Genomic DNA, 11766 nt, shown 5'->3' on the forward strand with positions numbered 1-11766 from the left:
CGGGTTTACGGCGGAGAGGTTTACTGCCTCAGCCTCCCGAGTAGCTGGGACTGCAGGCACCTGCCACCTCGCCCGGCTAGTTTTTTGTACTTTTTAGTAGAGACAGGTTTCACTTTTTAGTAGAGACAGTGTTAGCCAGGATGGTCTTGATCTCCTGACCTCGTGATCCGCCCGTCTCGGCCTCCCAAAGTGCTGGGATTGCAGGCTTGAGCCACTGCGCCCAGCCTAAAGCTACCCTTCAAATTAAATGTTTAGCAGAACTGTAACCAAGTAAAGCTGATGGAAAGGTACAGCAAGGTGCTGCTCTGATGGATGGGAAATGTGAGCAGGAGGTGGACTTCACTGCATTCAGGCGGCCTCAGGGGACCCGTAGGAGTCAGTCGCACTGTAGACAGTGAAGGATATCAGACTGGCTCCATACCTGTGACCCTTCCAGCTCTAGCGCCATGTCCAACTGTGCTGTGGCTGCTTAGTGCTGGGGGGAGGAGGAGGGAGCCAGGCAGTGGAAGCCAGACTTTCTCCATCCCCAGCACCCTGATAAGAAGCAGCCCTTGCCCTTGTATATTTCCTCAGGCCAGCTTCTAGCACTGGGTGCCTCCAGGGAGCCCAGAATGGGGCTAGAAGCACAAAAGGATTCGTTCCTTAATGAGGAGGCATCTGTAGTCAGCAGAGCCATTAGTCCCCACCCCAGGTCCCTGGGGGACTGCGAGCGCCTCTCCAGCTGGAGTGAAGAGGAGGCAGGCAGCTCCCCATCTTCGAAGGAGCAGGGCCTGGGGGACGTAGACAGCTGACCTGGGAGCCTGTATGCCCTCTCCACTCCCTGGGCTCATGGCACCCAGTTGCCTTCCTGGAGGTGGAGGGCTAGAGGCAGTAGAGGGGCTCCAGCAGCACCTCAGCCCCCTCCCGCAAGACCCTGGGCTGACCTCCCTTGGCCAAACACAGCCTTTGGCCTGAGACCAGGAAGGCCGACCTCCCAGTGCTCCCTGGGGATCCTCTCACCAAGCCTGATGGGAGCACCAGCTGGGACACTTACCCCCCACCTCCCACCCCCAGGGCCCCAAGGTACTGTTTATAAGGGCTGTACCTACGTGGGGATGTGTGTGATTGATTACCTGCACCGAACCAGAGGTACACACCCGCCGCAGCAGTGGACGGATTCCTGTCCAGACGCGGACACTCAGACCACATATACGGAGACACAGCCCTGCACACATGTACAAAGAGGCGCACATACCCATCAGCCACACTCCCAGGAGGCCCTCAAAGACGAGGAAGCAGGGCGGGGGATTTTTTATGCATGTTTATATTTAATGAACCACATGCAAATGAGATGGAGAACATGCCACAAAGGAGCCAGCCCCCAGAGACTCTGGGTGGAAGGGCACAAAGGCTCGCCTTTTGGGCCACCCTGGAGGCCAGATCAGGCTGGTGGATTGAGGGGGCCTGAGATGGGGCATGGGGGCCACGGGGAGGGTGGCCTTCCCCCACCAGGGAGCCAGGAGCAGGAGCCAGGATGAGCTCCAGTGTCCCTGCTGCTGTGGGGGAGGGCTTCCTCTGGGAGGGGAGCAACTGTCCCAGTTGATGGAGTGCCTGAGACGAGGGGCTGCCTGCCTGGACAGATGGTGTACCGCCTTCCCGCACTTGAAGCAAAGTGGATTTTAATGAAATCGCAGCCCTGGTGCTGAAGCTGGGAACCCAAGTGGGAGGGGCTCCTTCCCCAGGCATTACAGGGTGGGGTCTGGGCATGGGTGGAAACGGGGGTGGGCAGGAACACTTAACCAGCCTGTCACTGGGAGGGGAGGGTGCACCGCAGCCCCTCTGCACTGATGATCTCTGCAGACCAGAGTTCAAGCGGTTAGTTCAGATCCCCAAAAGGTGGGGAGGGGTCCCTGAATATTTATGACACATTGAAATGTAGATTGGTAGGTCTGACAGTCTTCTGAGAGGCTTGTCACCTTGGATGGATGCAACACCCTCTTGGGGTGCATCAAGAGACTGCAGATGAACTGGGAGGTGGGAGGAGTAGGAGGAGGAGGAGGGACCAAAAAAAAGCTCCCGGGCCTGGTAACAAGGGCCTGATGACCAGTGTCCTTGCTGGGCAACATTGGACCAGTTGCTTCCCTTCTCTGAGCCTCAGCTTCCAATTCTATAAAATGTGAAGCACTGAGGATCTGAGCCCTTGCCTGCCTTAGGGAGAGTTTATGAAAATGAATCTGAAAGCTGAAAAAGTGGGGTGTGGGGCTTAGGAGCAGGGCTTTGATTGGCCTTCATGGGTCAGTTTTGGGGGACCAAGGTCTCCAAGGGAAGTCCGAACAGCCCAGGATTTCCTTATTAGAGGTTTGTTACCCAGAAGTTTGTCCAGACTTTTTACAAAGTATCCCAGCCCAGCCTATCCCACCTGTTAGGGGAGATGTTTCCTAGCTATTGGAGGCTGGAGTAAGTGCTGATGGGCCCCCCAAGCTATCTCTCTTGCAGGAAAACTCCTGCCCCTCGATGGAGTGGGCTCCAGGTCTCCGTGCCTGTGACTCCACTGCAGCCCATTCTCCCCTCCCCTCTGCCCTCAGCAGCGCGCCGCACTCATACACTTCTCTTCCCCCAGCCATGTCGGACTTCCACGTGCATCCCCAGGCCACCGTGGGCGAGGAGGGTGGTGTGGCCCGCTTCCAGTGCCAAATCCATGGGCTTCCCGAACCTCTGATCACGTGGGAGAAGAACAGAGTCCCAATTGACACGGACAATGAGAGGTGAGTCACGTGTGGGAAAGACAGAGGGAGGACAAAGAGTTGGCCAGTGACTCTGGCCTTAGAGAAGGACTGCCCGCGGCTCTGGGAGCTGCAGTTGATGCCCACAGGTGCCTGAGACAGTGGTGTTTCTGCAACCGCAGTTTAGACTTCGTATCCACATGATTTGCTGGGCCCAGATTCTAGGCTCATGGATGTGTCTGAGGATTGTGTGTGATCGTTGTCAAGGCTGGAATTGAGGGTATATCCACCTTCGAAAGTCCCAGTGTGAGTCTGATGATGTTGGGACGGTGCAGTGCTTGGGGCCTGGGCTGTGTCTTGGATGCCCAGAGTCTTTGTGGCTGATTATATCAATGGCTGTGCTGGTGGCCAACTGTGTCCCTCCCCTCAACAGGTACACACTGCTGCCCAAGGGGGTCCTGCAGATCACAGGACTTCGAACTGAGGACAGTGGCATTTTCCACTGCGTGGCCTCAAACATCGCCAGTATCCGGATCAGCCACGGGGCCAGGCTCACCGTGTCAGGTGAGGGTCCTTCGGCCCTTTCCCCCAACCTTAGATCAACCCGCTTCAACTGGCCTCTGCAGCCTTCTCGGCCACATGTGTGCAGAGCGCCAGGCTCTGTGCTGCCTGGCGTGAGGGTGCACAGGAATCTGAGGCTGGATCTCTGGCTCATTTCCCCCTGGGAATCCCATCCTATGCTGATATCCAGGACTCCCCCATTGCTGGCAGTCCTGCAGGGCCAGCAGGACAGGGACGGATGTCCAGAATGTCCTGGTCCCCTGGTATCTCTCTACCCACAGGACCTGGTTTCTGGGCTGGTGTTTGTTTCGCACCCGCTGTGTCCTGGGCTGTGGGTGGGGTGAAGAAGCAGGAAAGTACCCAGCTGAAGTGAGGAAATGTGGCATCTTCCTCCCAGGCTCGGGCTCTGGGGCCTACAAGGAGCCGGCCATCCTCGTGGGGCCTGAGAACCTCACCCTGACGGTGCACCAGACCGCGGTGCTTGAGTGTGTCGCCACGGGCAACCCACGCCCCATTGTGTCCTGGAGCCGCCTGGGTGAGCCTCATCCCCACAGCCCCTGCCCCTCCCAGCCTGTCCCACCCCCTGGGAGGGCCGGTCTCAAACTCCTCACCCAGCTCCCGGGGAATTTGGAATCCTGTTTGTTCTCTCTGGGGGTCCATTCTATCCCTGTGATCTGGGAAGAGGGTAAGTTTCCCTCTCTTGGAAGGACCAGGGAGGCCCCCTTGTCCACCCCATTCTCCCTCCCCCTGCAGGGATGGCTTAGCTCCCTGGGTTACCTTGTCCAATCCTGGCAGTCCTCCCCTCACCCTGGCCTTGGGGACCCCAGCACCCTTCAGCAGCCCTCAGCACCCCAGAATCTGTCCCCTCCTGCTCATTCCTGTCCTCTATACCCTGGCCGTGTTCCTCAGCTGTACAGTCCCAAGCCCCTCAAAATCCCAGCCAGTTGTTAGATCCTCACTCTGGGCCCCCCAATCTCTAGCCTGGCCCCCTAAGTCCCCCAGCCTAAATCCCCAGGCAGCTGAAGGAGAGAAATGAAAGGGTGCAGATGGGCCCACATTGTCTGAGCGGAAAGGTCACTCGGGAAGGAAACTCTGGAGGGGGTGGGGTGGGGCCGCATTCACAGGGAGACTGTGCCACATTGTAGCAGCTGAGTGATGGGGAGGGAGGGGGCAGCAGGCAGGATAATGGAGTAGATTTCACCACTTCAGGGCCTGAATGGGGAGCTGTCTCCTTGTATTCTGACTGTGCTAATCTGATCCTGGTAGGGGTGGGGGAAGGGCTCGGGTCCCTGGGAGAGACTGGGAAGAGTGGCCTCACCATTAGGAGGAACCTCTAGGCACTCCAGGGACCATCTGGTCCAACATTTCCCAAAGCATGATCTGTCAAGCGAGAAGGAATGGCCTGCTGGTCTAACAAGTTTGGGAAACAAAGTTAACTGGGTCCCCCCTGTACCAGGTCACAGGGGTACTGTGATGTGACTTACCATCCAGGCATAGAATGGATATGTGACCGTGGATCCAGAGAGAAAAACCAGGCTGGGAAACGTCAATCTAATCCAGACTCCTTACTTTACAGATTGTGAAACAGAAGGGAAGGGCCTTGCAGGTGGCCCGTGAGTCAGTGGTGATCCTAGGTTCAGGACAGGGTGTCCGCTGCTAGGCGCGAGGGTTCTGTGCTGCACTCTGCTGCCTTTTCCAGTTAAGGTGCCTGGGAGGGAAGGGGCAGAGTCAAAGACTGAGGCCCCTTGGAAGACGGGAGGAAGGGCGAGCCCTCTGGAAGTTTCCTTTACTTTCCTTCTTACACATCTATATCTGACCCTCAGCCATCCCTCCTCCCCTTCCTCCCCAGATGGTCGCCCTATTGGGGTGGAGGGCATCCAGGTGCTGGGCACGGGAAACCTCATCATCTCAGATGTGACGGTCCAGCACTCCGGTGTCTACGTCTGTGCGGCCAACAGACCTGGCACCCGGGTGAGGAGAACAGCACAGGGCCGGCTGGTGGTGCAAGGTATGGATCAGCCAACCCTGGGGAGGAGGGCAGGGATCTCCGCATAGTCCCTTCCTCCCGGCCTATGCCCAACCCCAGGGCCCTGTCTCACCCCAGTCTCCTGGACTCGCCCTCGCCCTGCCCCTCGCCCCTCACCAGCCCCCAGGCCAGGACAAAGGTGGTGTGTTCTCCAGTCGAATGCTTGCGTTGGGAATGGGTGGACCGTCTTGGTCATGCAGCAGCCCCTGCGTGCCCTCCGGGGGCCGTCAGCGCCCCGATACCCGGGGAGTCATTTCTACTTTCTCATCTCAGCTGGTGTCCCCACCTGTGTCGCTCACACGTGTCTCCCCACGTGCTGTTTTCATTCACACGTGTGGCACGTCCATGCTCACACCTGCCTGCCTGTGCGCTCCTGGCCCGCTTGTCATTTTCACGCTGTCGCCAGCAGCCTCACTGTGCACTCAAAGCTGCCTCCCCTCCTGCAGGGCGGGGCCCTGCCACTACCAGGTCCTTTAGTTGGCCTCTGGCCATAGGGCTTAACTGTCCCCATGCACTGGGCTTGGATGAACATTTTCAGGGTTTTCCTGTGGTTGTTCCCTGCCGGAGATGAGGCGGGGGAAAGGGTGGGAAGTGGGAGAATTAGGAACTTAAATGCCCGTTTGTTTAGCATTCCATGTGCCGTTAATCTGTCCAAATGAAAGTGATGGAGCATTTCATTTCCCGGTTTTAATAGAGGCTTGAGGCCTGGGATTGGAGGAGAGCGGAATTGAATGTGGGGGCGAGGGGGCCCCCGGTACTGAGGCTCATACATCTCCCCGTCATTACTGCTTTCTGGAGGTGCAGCCAAACCTATTAGCACATTTATTTATTTAACAATTTCCTGAACAGGGAGCTCAGCTTGATTGCTTTCGGATACAAATGTCAGTCTTTTAAATAGTCATTATAAAGGAGTCCTCTTGGGTCTGCCTGGAGCGGAGGGAAGAGGGAGGTGGGCCATCTCCTGAGCTGGGCAGGAGTAGAGGCTGGGCCCCACCTGGAGGAGTCTTCAGGGGGCAGATGTGTGTTTGGAGCCCACCTCTCGCCCTGTGTATCTCTGGTCCCATCCCCTGTTCCCTTCCTCATGCCGTCACTCACAGCTGTCTCTGTCCGTACCCGCCCCACCATCCTGACCCCACTCGCAGCCCCAGCTGAGTTTGTGCAGCATCCCCAGTCCATCTCCAGGCCAGCTGGGACCACAGCCATGTTCACCTGCCAAGCCCAGGGTGAGCCGCCGCCTCACGTCACATGGCTGAAGAACGGACAGGTGCTGGGGCCGGGAGGCCACGTCAGGCTCAAGAACAACAACAGGTACGTATGTGGTGTGTGCTGGGGTGAGGACCTGGGAGAGCAAGGAAAGGGGGTCCTGGAGTGAGTGGCCTGAGTAGACTGTGCACCTCCTGCCAGGGAGAGCACAGAATTGGGAGTCTGGAGATTGGGTTGGAGTCCCAGTTCCACCACCAACTTGCTGGGAGACTTCACACAAGTCATTAGTCTCCTGGAAAGACTCAGTTTCTTCATCTCTCAAATGGGGAGATTTGGTCAACCTCCAGGGAGAAGGAGGGAACCTGAGGCTCTCTCTCTCCCCTGCAGCACACTGACCATTTCTGGAATCGGTCCTGAAGACGAGGCCATCTACCAGTGTGTGGCTGAGAATAGTGCGGGCTCATCACAGGCCAGTGCCAGGCTGACCGTACTGTGGGCTGAGGGGCTCCCTGGGCCTCCCCGCAATGTGCGGGCGGTTTCTGTGTCTTCCACTGAGGTGCGTGTGTCCTGGAGTGAGCCGCTGGCCAACACCAAGGAGATCATCGGCTACGTCCTGCACATCAGGAAGGCTGCTGGTGCGCGGCCAGCTCTGCTCCCCCGTCCTCTAATTCACTATTTCTCATCCCTTCCAATCCTGCACGTCCTGACCCGATGCCTTCCTTTCCTTCTCTCCGCTGTCCCCCCTGGGCACCCTGGCTGCCCTCATTTCACCAATGCTGGCAGGACTCCCCCAGTCCTTCACACTCCCCTGCCCACCCTGTGCCTCTCCAGACCCACCGGAGCTAGAGTATCAGGAAGCAGTCAGCAAGAGCACCTTTCAGCACCTGGTCAGCGACCTGGAGCCCTCCACGGCCTACAGTTTCTACATCAAGGCCTACACACCAAGGGGGGCCAGCTCAGCCTCTGTGCCCACCCTAGCCAGCACCCTGGGTGAAGGTGAGGCCTGGATGTGGAGCACAAACCCACAGGCACTCAGGGTATCAGAGCAGAACCACCATGCACACTTGTTCAGGTTGTGCACTGTGCTGGGTGCCCGGCCCTGAGCCTGTCAGGGCTGAGTCTACTTGGAGGAAAGGGCTTCTTTTTCTAATTCATAGGAAGGTGCTGCTTTCGTAAGCACATGCCCTGGGTCAGAGGCCAGAGGGCTGTCAGGCTTTTGGGGGTCGGGGTCACAGGTGGAAAGTAGAAAGGTAGAGCTTCTGCTGGGTCCTCACATCATGGCCTCTTTCTGTACGTGCAGCCCCTGCCCCACCCCCGCTGTCAGTGCGGGTCCTGGGCAGCTCCTCCCTGCAGCTGCTGTGGGAGCCTTGGCCCCGGCTGGCCCAGCACGAGGGCGGCTTCAAGCTGTTTTACCGCCCAGCAAGCAAGACCTCCTTCACCGGCCCCATCCTGCTGCCTGGAACTGTCTCCTCCTACAACCTCAGCCAGCTCGGTGAGGCAGACACAACCCGGGGCCTAGTGGGCTGGGCAGGGTGTGGTGCTGAGGGCCAGGAGGTGGTGTACAGGGGTCACCTCCCTTTCCCAGCTAGGACAGAGCACGTGGTGGGGCAGGAGCAGTCACTCAGCCGCCCTGCCTTCCCCCAGACCCCACTGCAGTGTACGAGGTGAAGCTGCTCGCCTACAACCAGCATGGAGACGGCAACGCCACTGTCCGCTTTGTGTCTTTGAGGGGAGCATCTGAGAGGACAGGTGAGGGCTGGGGATGGAGTGCAGGGCTGAGTGGGTGGGAAGCAGGGAAAGAAACGGGGTGAGATAGCATGTGCCACGCTTGAGAGCACAGGCTTAGACTGCAGTTTGAAGCTTGGCCATGCACATGCTGGCTGTGTGACCTTGGTCAAGTTATTTAACCTCTCTGATCCCACTTTTCTCTATAATACAGAGATAATAGTACCTACTTTACAAAGCTGTGGCAAGGATGAAATGGTCCATGCTATTCCTAGTATCTGGTAAAAAGAACCAAAAAGATTGGGCTGGAGTCCTGTAGGCAAAGTCAAAGGGTATTCCCACTCCCACTTGGGGGTGGGAGCAGCTGAAGGAAGAGGAGCCCCCAGAGGCTGGGTGTTTAGGAGTGCTTCAGACCTGGAGAGCCAAAGCCTCCAACCCATCCCTGTCCCCAGCCTTGAGCCCACCATGTGACTGCCGGAAGGAGGAGGCCGCCAACCAGACGTCCACCACAGGCATCGTCATCGGCATCCACATCGGGGTCACCTGCATCATCTTCTGTGTCCTCTTCCTCCTGTTCGGCCAAAGGGGCAGGTGGGTCCTGGGCCAGGGAGAGGGGCTGGGCTGGTGTGTGGCGGACTAGGCCTAGAGAAGGTGAGTGTGGGCTCACTGCCTCTGGCTCTCGTCTCTCTCCCTCCCCTCAACTCTTGGCTCACCCCTAGGGTCCTCTTGTGTAAGGATGTGGAAAACCAGCTGTCCCCTCCTCAGGGTCCCCGGAACCAAAGGGACCCTGGCATTCTGGCCCTAAATGGGGCGAGACGGGGAGAGCGGGGCCAGCTGGGCCGAGATGAGAAACATGTGGATATGAAGGAGCTGGAGCAGCTGTTCCCCCCGGCTGGGGCAGCAGGGCAGCCAGACCCCAGACCCACAGTGAGTGTCCATGTCTTGAACAAGCCCCCGCCTCAGGCTCTGACACTGTCACCCTCAGATCCTGCACCCCTTCACCTTGGCCACGGACCTCAATCATTGGCCTTAGTCAAGCTGCAGGTCTTCTCTCTGTGCCCCTGAGTCAGGCAGGGAGACCTGGAGACCCTAAGCCCCAAGTGGGGTTGAGCTGGAGCCTGGCACCCTGGCCCTCAAGCTCACACCTGTGTGACGGGCTCTTTCCCCAGCAGGATCCTGCAGCCCCTGCCCCGTGTGAGGAGACCCAGCTCTCCACGCTGCCACTTCAGGGGTGCGGCCTGATGGAGGGGAAGACAGCGGAGGCCACGGCCCCCTGCGCAGGCCTGGCGGCTGCCCCACCACCCCCAGATAGAGGCCCCGGCCTCCTCAGTGAAGGCCAGACTGCCAGGCCTGCAGAGGCCCAGGTTACCCAGCCAGCTCACTCTGAACAGTAGCCAGTGTCTGGCAGGCTCCAGAGGGTAGCCGGAGAGGGGGCCCATTCTCAGGTCAAAAGCAAGATTTCTACCGTCGTGTGGGATTTGGATGGTCCTGGGGGCTCCCCAGCATTTCTGTCCTGACTGCCTCTTGGGTTGTCAAAACCCAAGGCAGCCTTGGCAGGGACCCCCCCTCGCACCACCAGTCAGGAGCTGGAGCAGTTCCTGCAGGAGCCCGTTCCCTCCCTGGGCTGGCGCCCCCTCGCCTCTGCCTGGCACCCACGTGACTTGGAACTGAACTAACATCTTCCTTTAAAAAGCAAAACTTAAAATCAAAAAAAAAACAAAAGGGAGAGAGATAGAGGAAGGTGAATTCGACTCCAAAAGATGACCCTGCTGTAGCTGGGCCCTGACACTGTCACCCTCCACTGACCTTGTTTTCTCAGGATGGATTTTTGCTGTTTTGGCTCTCAGCACCTACCTCAGCCGGAATGAATGTCCTGGGGGCAGTGGGGCGGTGGCCTCAGCCCCCTTTCCCCACAGAGCCCGAATGCACTCCTACCTCAAGCCCCCTTGATGGGGACCCCCTCTCGCTTCCCACACTGTTGTCCAGAGTTAAAAAAAAAAAAAAAAAAAAAAAAAGCACTTCCCCATTTCCAGGTGTGAAAGAAAATGTCTACCTCAAGGCTCACTGGCTCTGTGGGCTGTGTTGTCACTGGACCTGCCTCCCCGCCCCTCCTGCCCACAGCCCACCTGCCTCTCCCGCAGAGGGGAGGCCAGAGGTTAGGCCACCAAGGGGAACTCTCGTGGCCTACGGAAATAGAAATGGTTTGGGCAGAGAGAAAATGTGAAAGAAGCCAAAAATGAGAGGAAATTTGTTCCTTGAAGTATAAATTGTCCAAACGAGCCACCTCCCAGCACGCCGCCTGTCCCCGTCTTGTCTGTCCACTCCCATTTGAGCCAGCCCATCCTTGATGGGGATGCTCATGAGGAACCTGGGCTTGGGAGGGTGGCATCACCTGGCCGCCTGCCTCCTGTCCTGCAGGCCCGGCCCCTGGAATGTACCATGTGTGGGATGGGTGTGTGTGAGGGTGAGGGGGTGTGGGTGTCCCCTACAGAGACGCCCCCGCCTCAGGCACCCAGCCAGCCTGATCCACCCCTCGACAGGGGAGCACCCACTGTCAGCAGCCATGGCCGGAAGCTATTTTTATACAAGGTGTGTTAAGGGTTGTGTTCTTGTGACTTTTTGTTTCCCTTTTCTGTTGTTTTGTTCTTTGAACTACTTAGTTAAAGAAGAAGAAAAGAAAACCAAGGAAACAAATACCTATTTTTGGTTACACTCAGAAACATTTTTTTAAATAGCAGAAGAAAAACTTTTTTTTAAAGAAAAAAAAAAATAAGTGTATTCCTTAAGAATGAGATTAGACCATAAAAGTCCCTGACCCCCAACCCTCTAGGGACACCCCCACCCTGAACTTTAGTTAATTAGCTGAAGAAGATAGAATTTGTGGTGTTTTCCTAGAAAACTAGAGCTGTGTCTGTGTGGACTTGGGGAAGGGTAGTCCCTTCCCTTCTCCCAAATGATGTGTGGATGCCCAGGGCTCCACAAAACTCCAAGGCAGTGCCCCCTCTGTTCCCAAAGCAGCTTCTCTTGGGAACCTCCCTCTTTCCCTTGGGAAGGGTGGGGCTGGGGGTCACCTGGCCTGACTTGGGTTTTGTCACACTCTGCTCATTTTGACTGAATAAAAGTCCTGTTGCCAAAGTGAACCTGGAGTTTTTTGGTGGCTGTGTCAGGCCCTGGGGGAGGGGCTGGAGTGCTGGGTGGGCCAGGGCCCTCATAGGCCCAGAACCTGGGATAGTAGCAGCAGACCCCACACACCACAGACCTCTGCCACACGAGGCGCAGTTCCCGAGCCCTCACCCCTCCCTGTGAGGAAGACATGCTAGTGACCGTCATCTCCATTTTATTTATTTAATGTATTTTTTTGAGACAGAGTTTTTTACTCTGTCGCCGAGGCTGGAGTGCAGTGGCACAATCTCAGCTCACCATGACCTCTGCCTCCCGGGTGCAGTAATTCTCCTGCCTCAGCCTCCTGAGTAGCTGGGATTACAGGAATGCGCCACCACACCCAGCTAATTTTTTTATTTTTGGTAGAGATGAGGTTTCGCTATGTTG

At 57.3% G+C, this 11766-nt stretch overlaps 1 protein-coding gene across 2 annotated transcripts in view; it reads left to right on the forward strand.

Moving 5' to 3' along the window:
- Window positions 1-11357, forward strand: part of IGDCC3 (immunoglobulin superfamily DCC subclass member 3) — a 50796-nt gene extending 39439 nt beyond the window's left edge. The window contains exons 2-13 of one of the 2 annotated variants that reach the window (XM_021940660.2): window positions 2600-2744; window positions 3136-3266; window positions 3661-3798; window positions 5113-5271; window positions 6432-6597; window positions 6880-7127; window positions 7324-7488; window positions 7793-7984; window positions 8137-8241; window positions 8670-8808; window positions 8937-9144; window positions 9387-11357. In XM_021940660.2, coding sequence (XP_021796352.1) covers window positions 2600-2744; window positions 3136-3266; window positions 3661-3798; window positions 5113-5271; window positions 6432-6597; window positions 6880-7127; window positions 7324-7488; window positions 7793-7984; window positions 8137-8241; window positions 8670-8808; window positions 8937-9144; window positions 9387-9611 — 2021 coding nt within the window. In that variant the 3' untranslated portion in view covers window positions 9612-11357. The remainder of the gene's footprint in view (window positions 1-2599; window positions 2745-3135; window positions 3267-3660; window positions 3799-5112; window positions 5272-6431; window positions 6598-6879; window positions 7128-7323; window positions 7489-7792; window positions 7985-8136; window positions 8242-8669; window positions 8809-8936; window positions 9145-9386) is intronic. The other variant, XM_021940661.2, reaches the window with a different exon arrangement.
- Window positions 11358-11766: the final 409 nt, after the last annotated feature.

Source organism: Papio anubis, chromosome 7, assembly GCF_008728515.1.
Source record: "Papio anubis isolate 15944 chromosome 7, Panubis1.0, whole genome shotgun sequence".
Classification (NCBI taxonomy): Eukaryota; Metazoa; Chordata; class Mammalia; order Primates; family Cercopithecidae; genus Papio; species Papio anubis.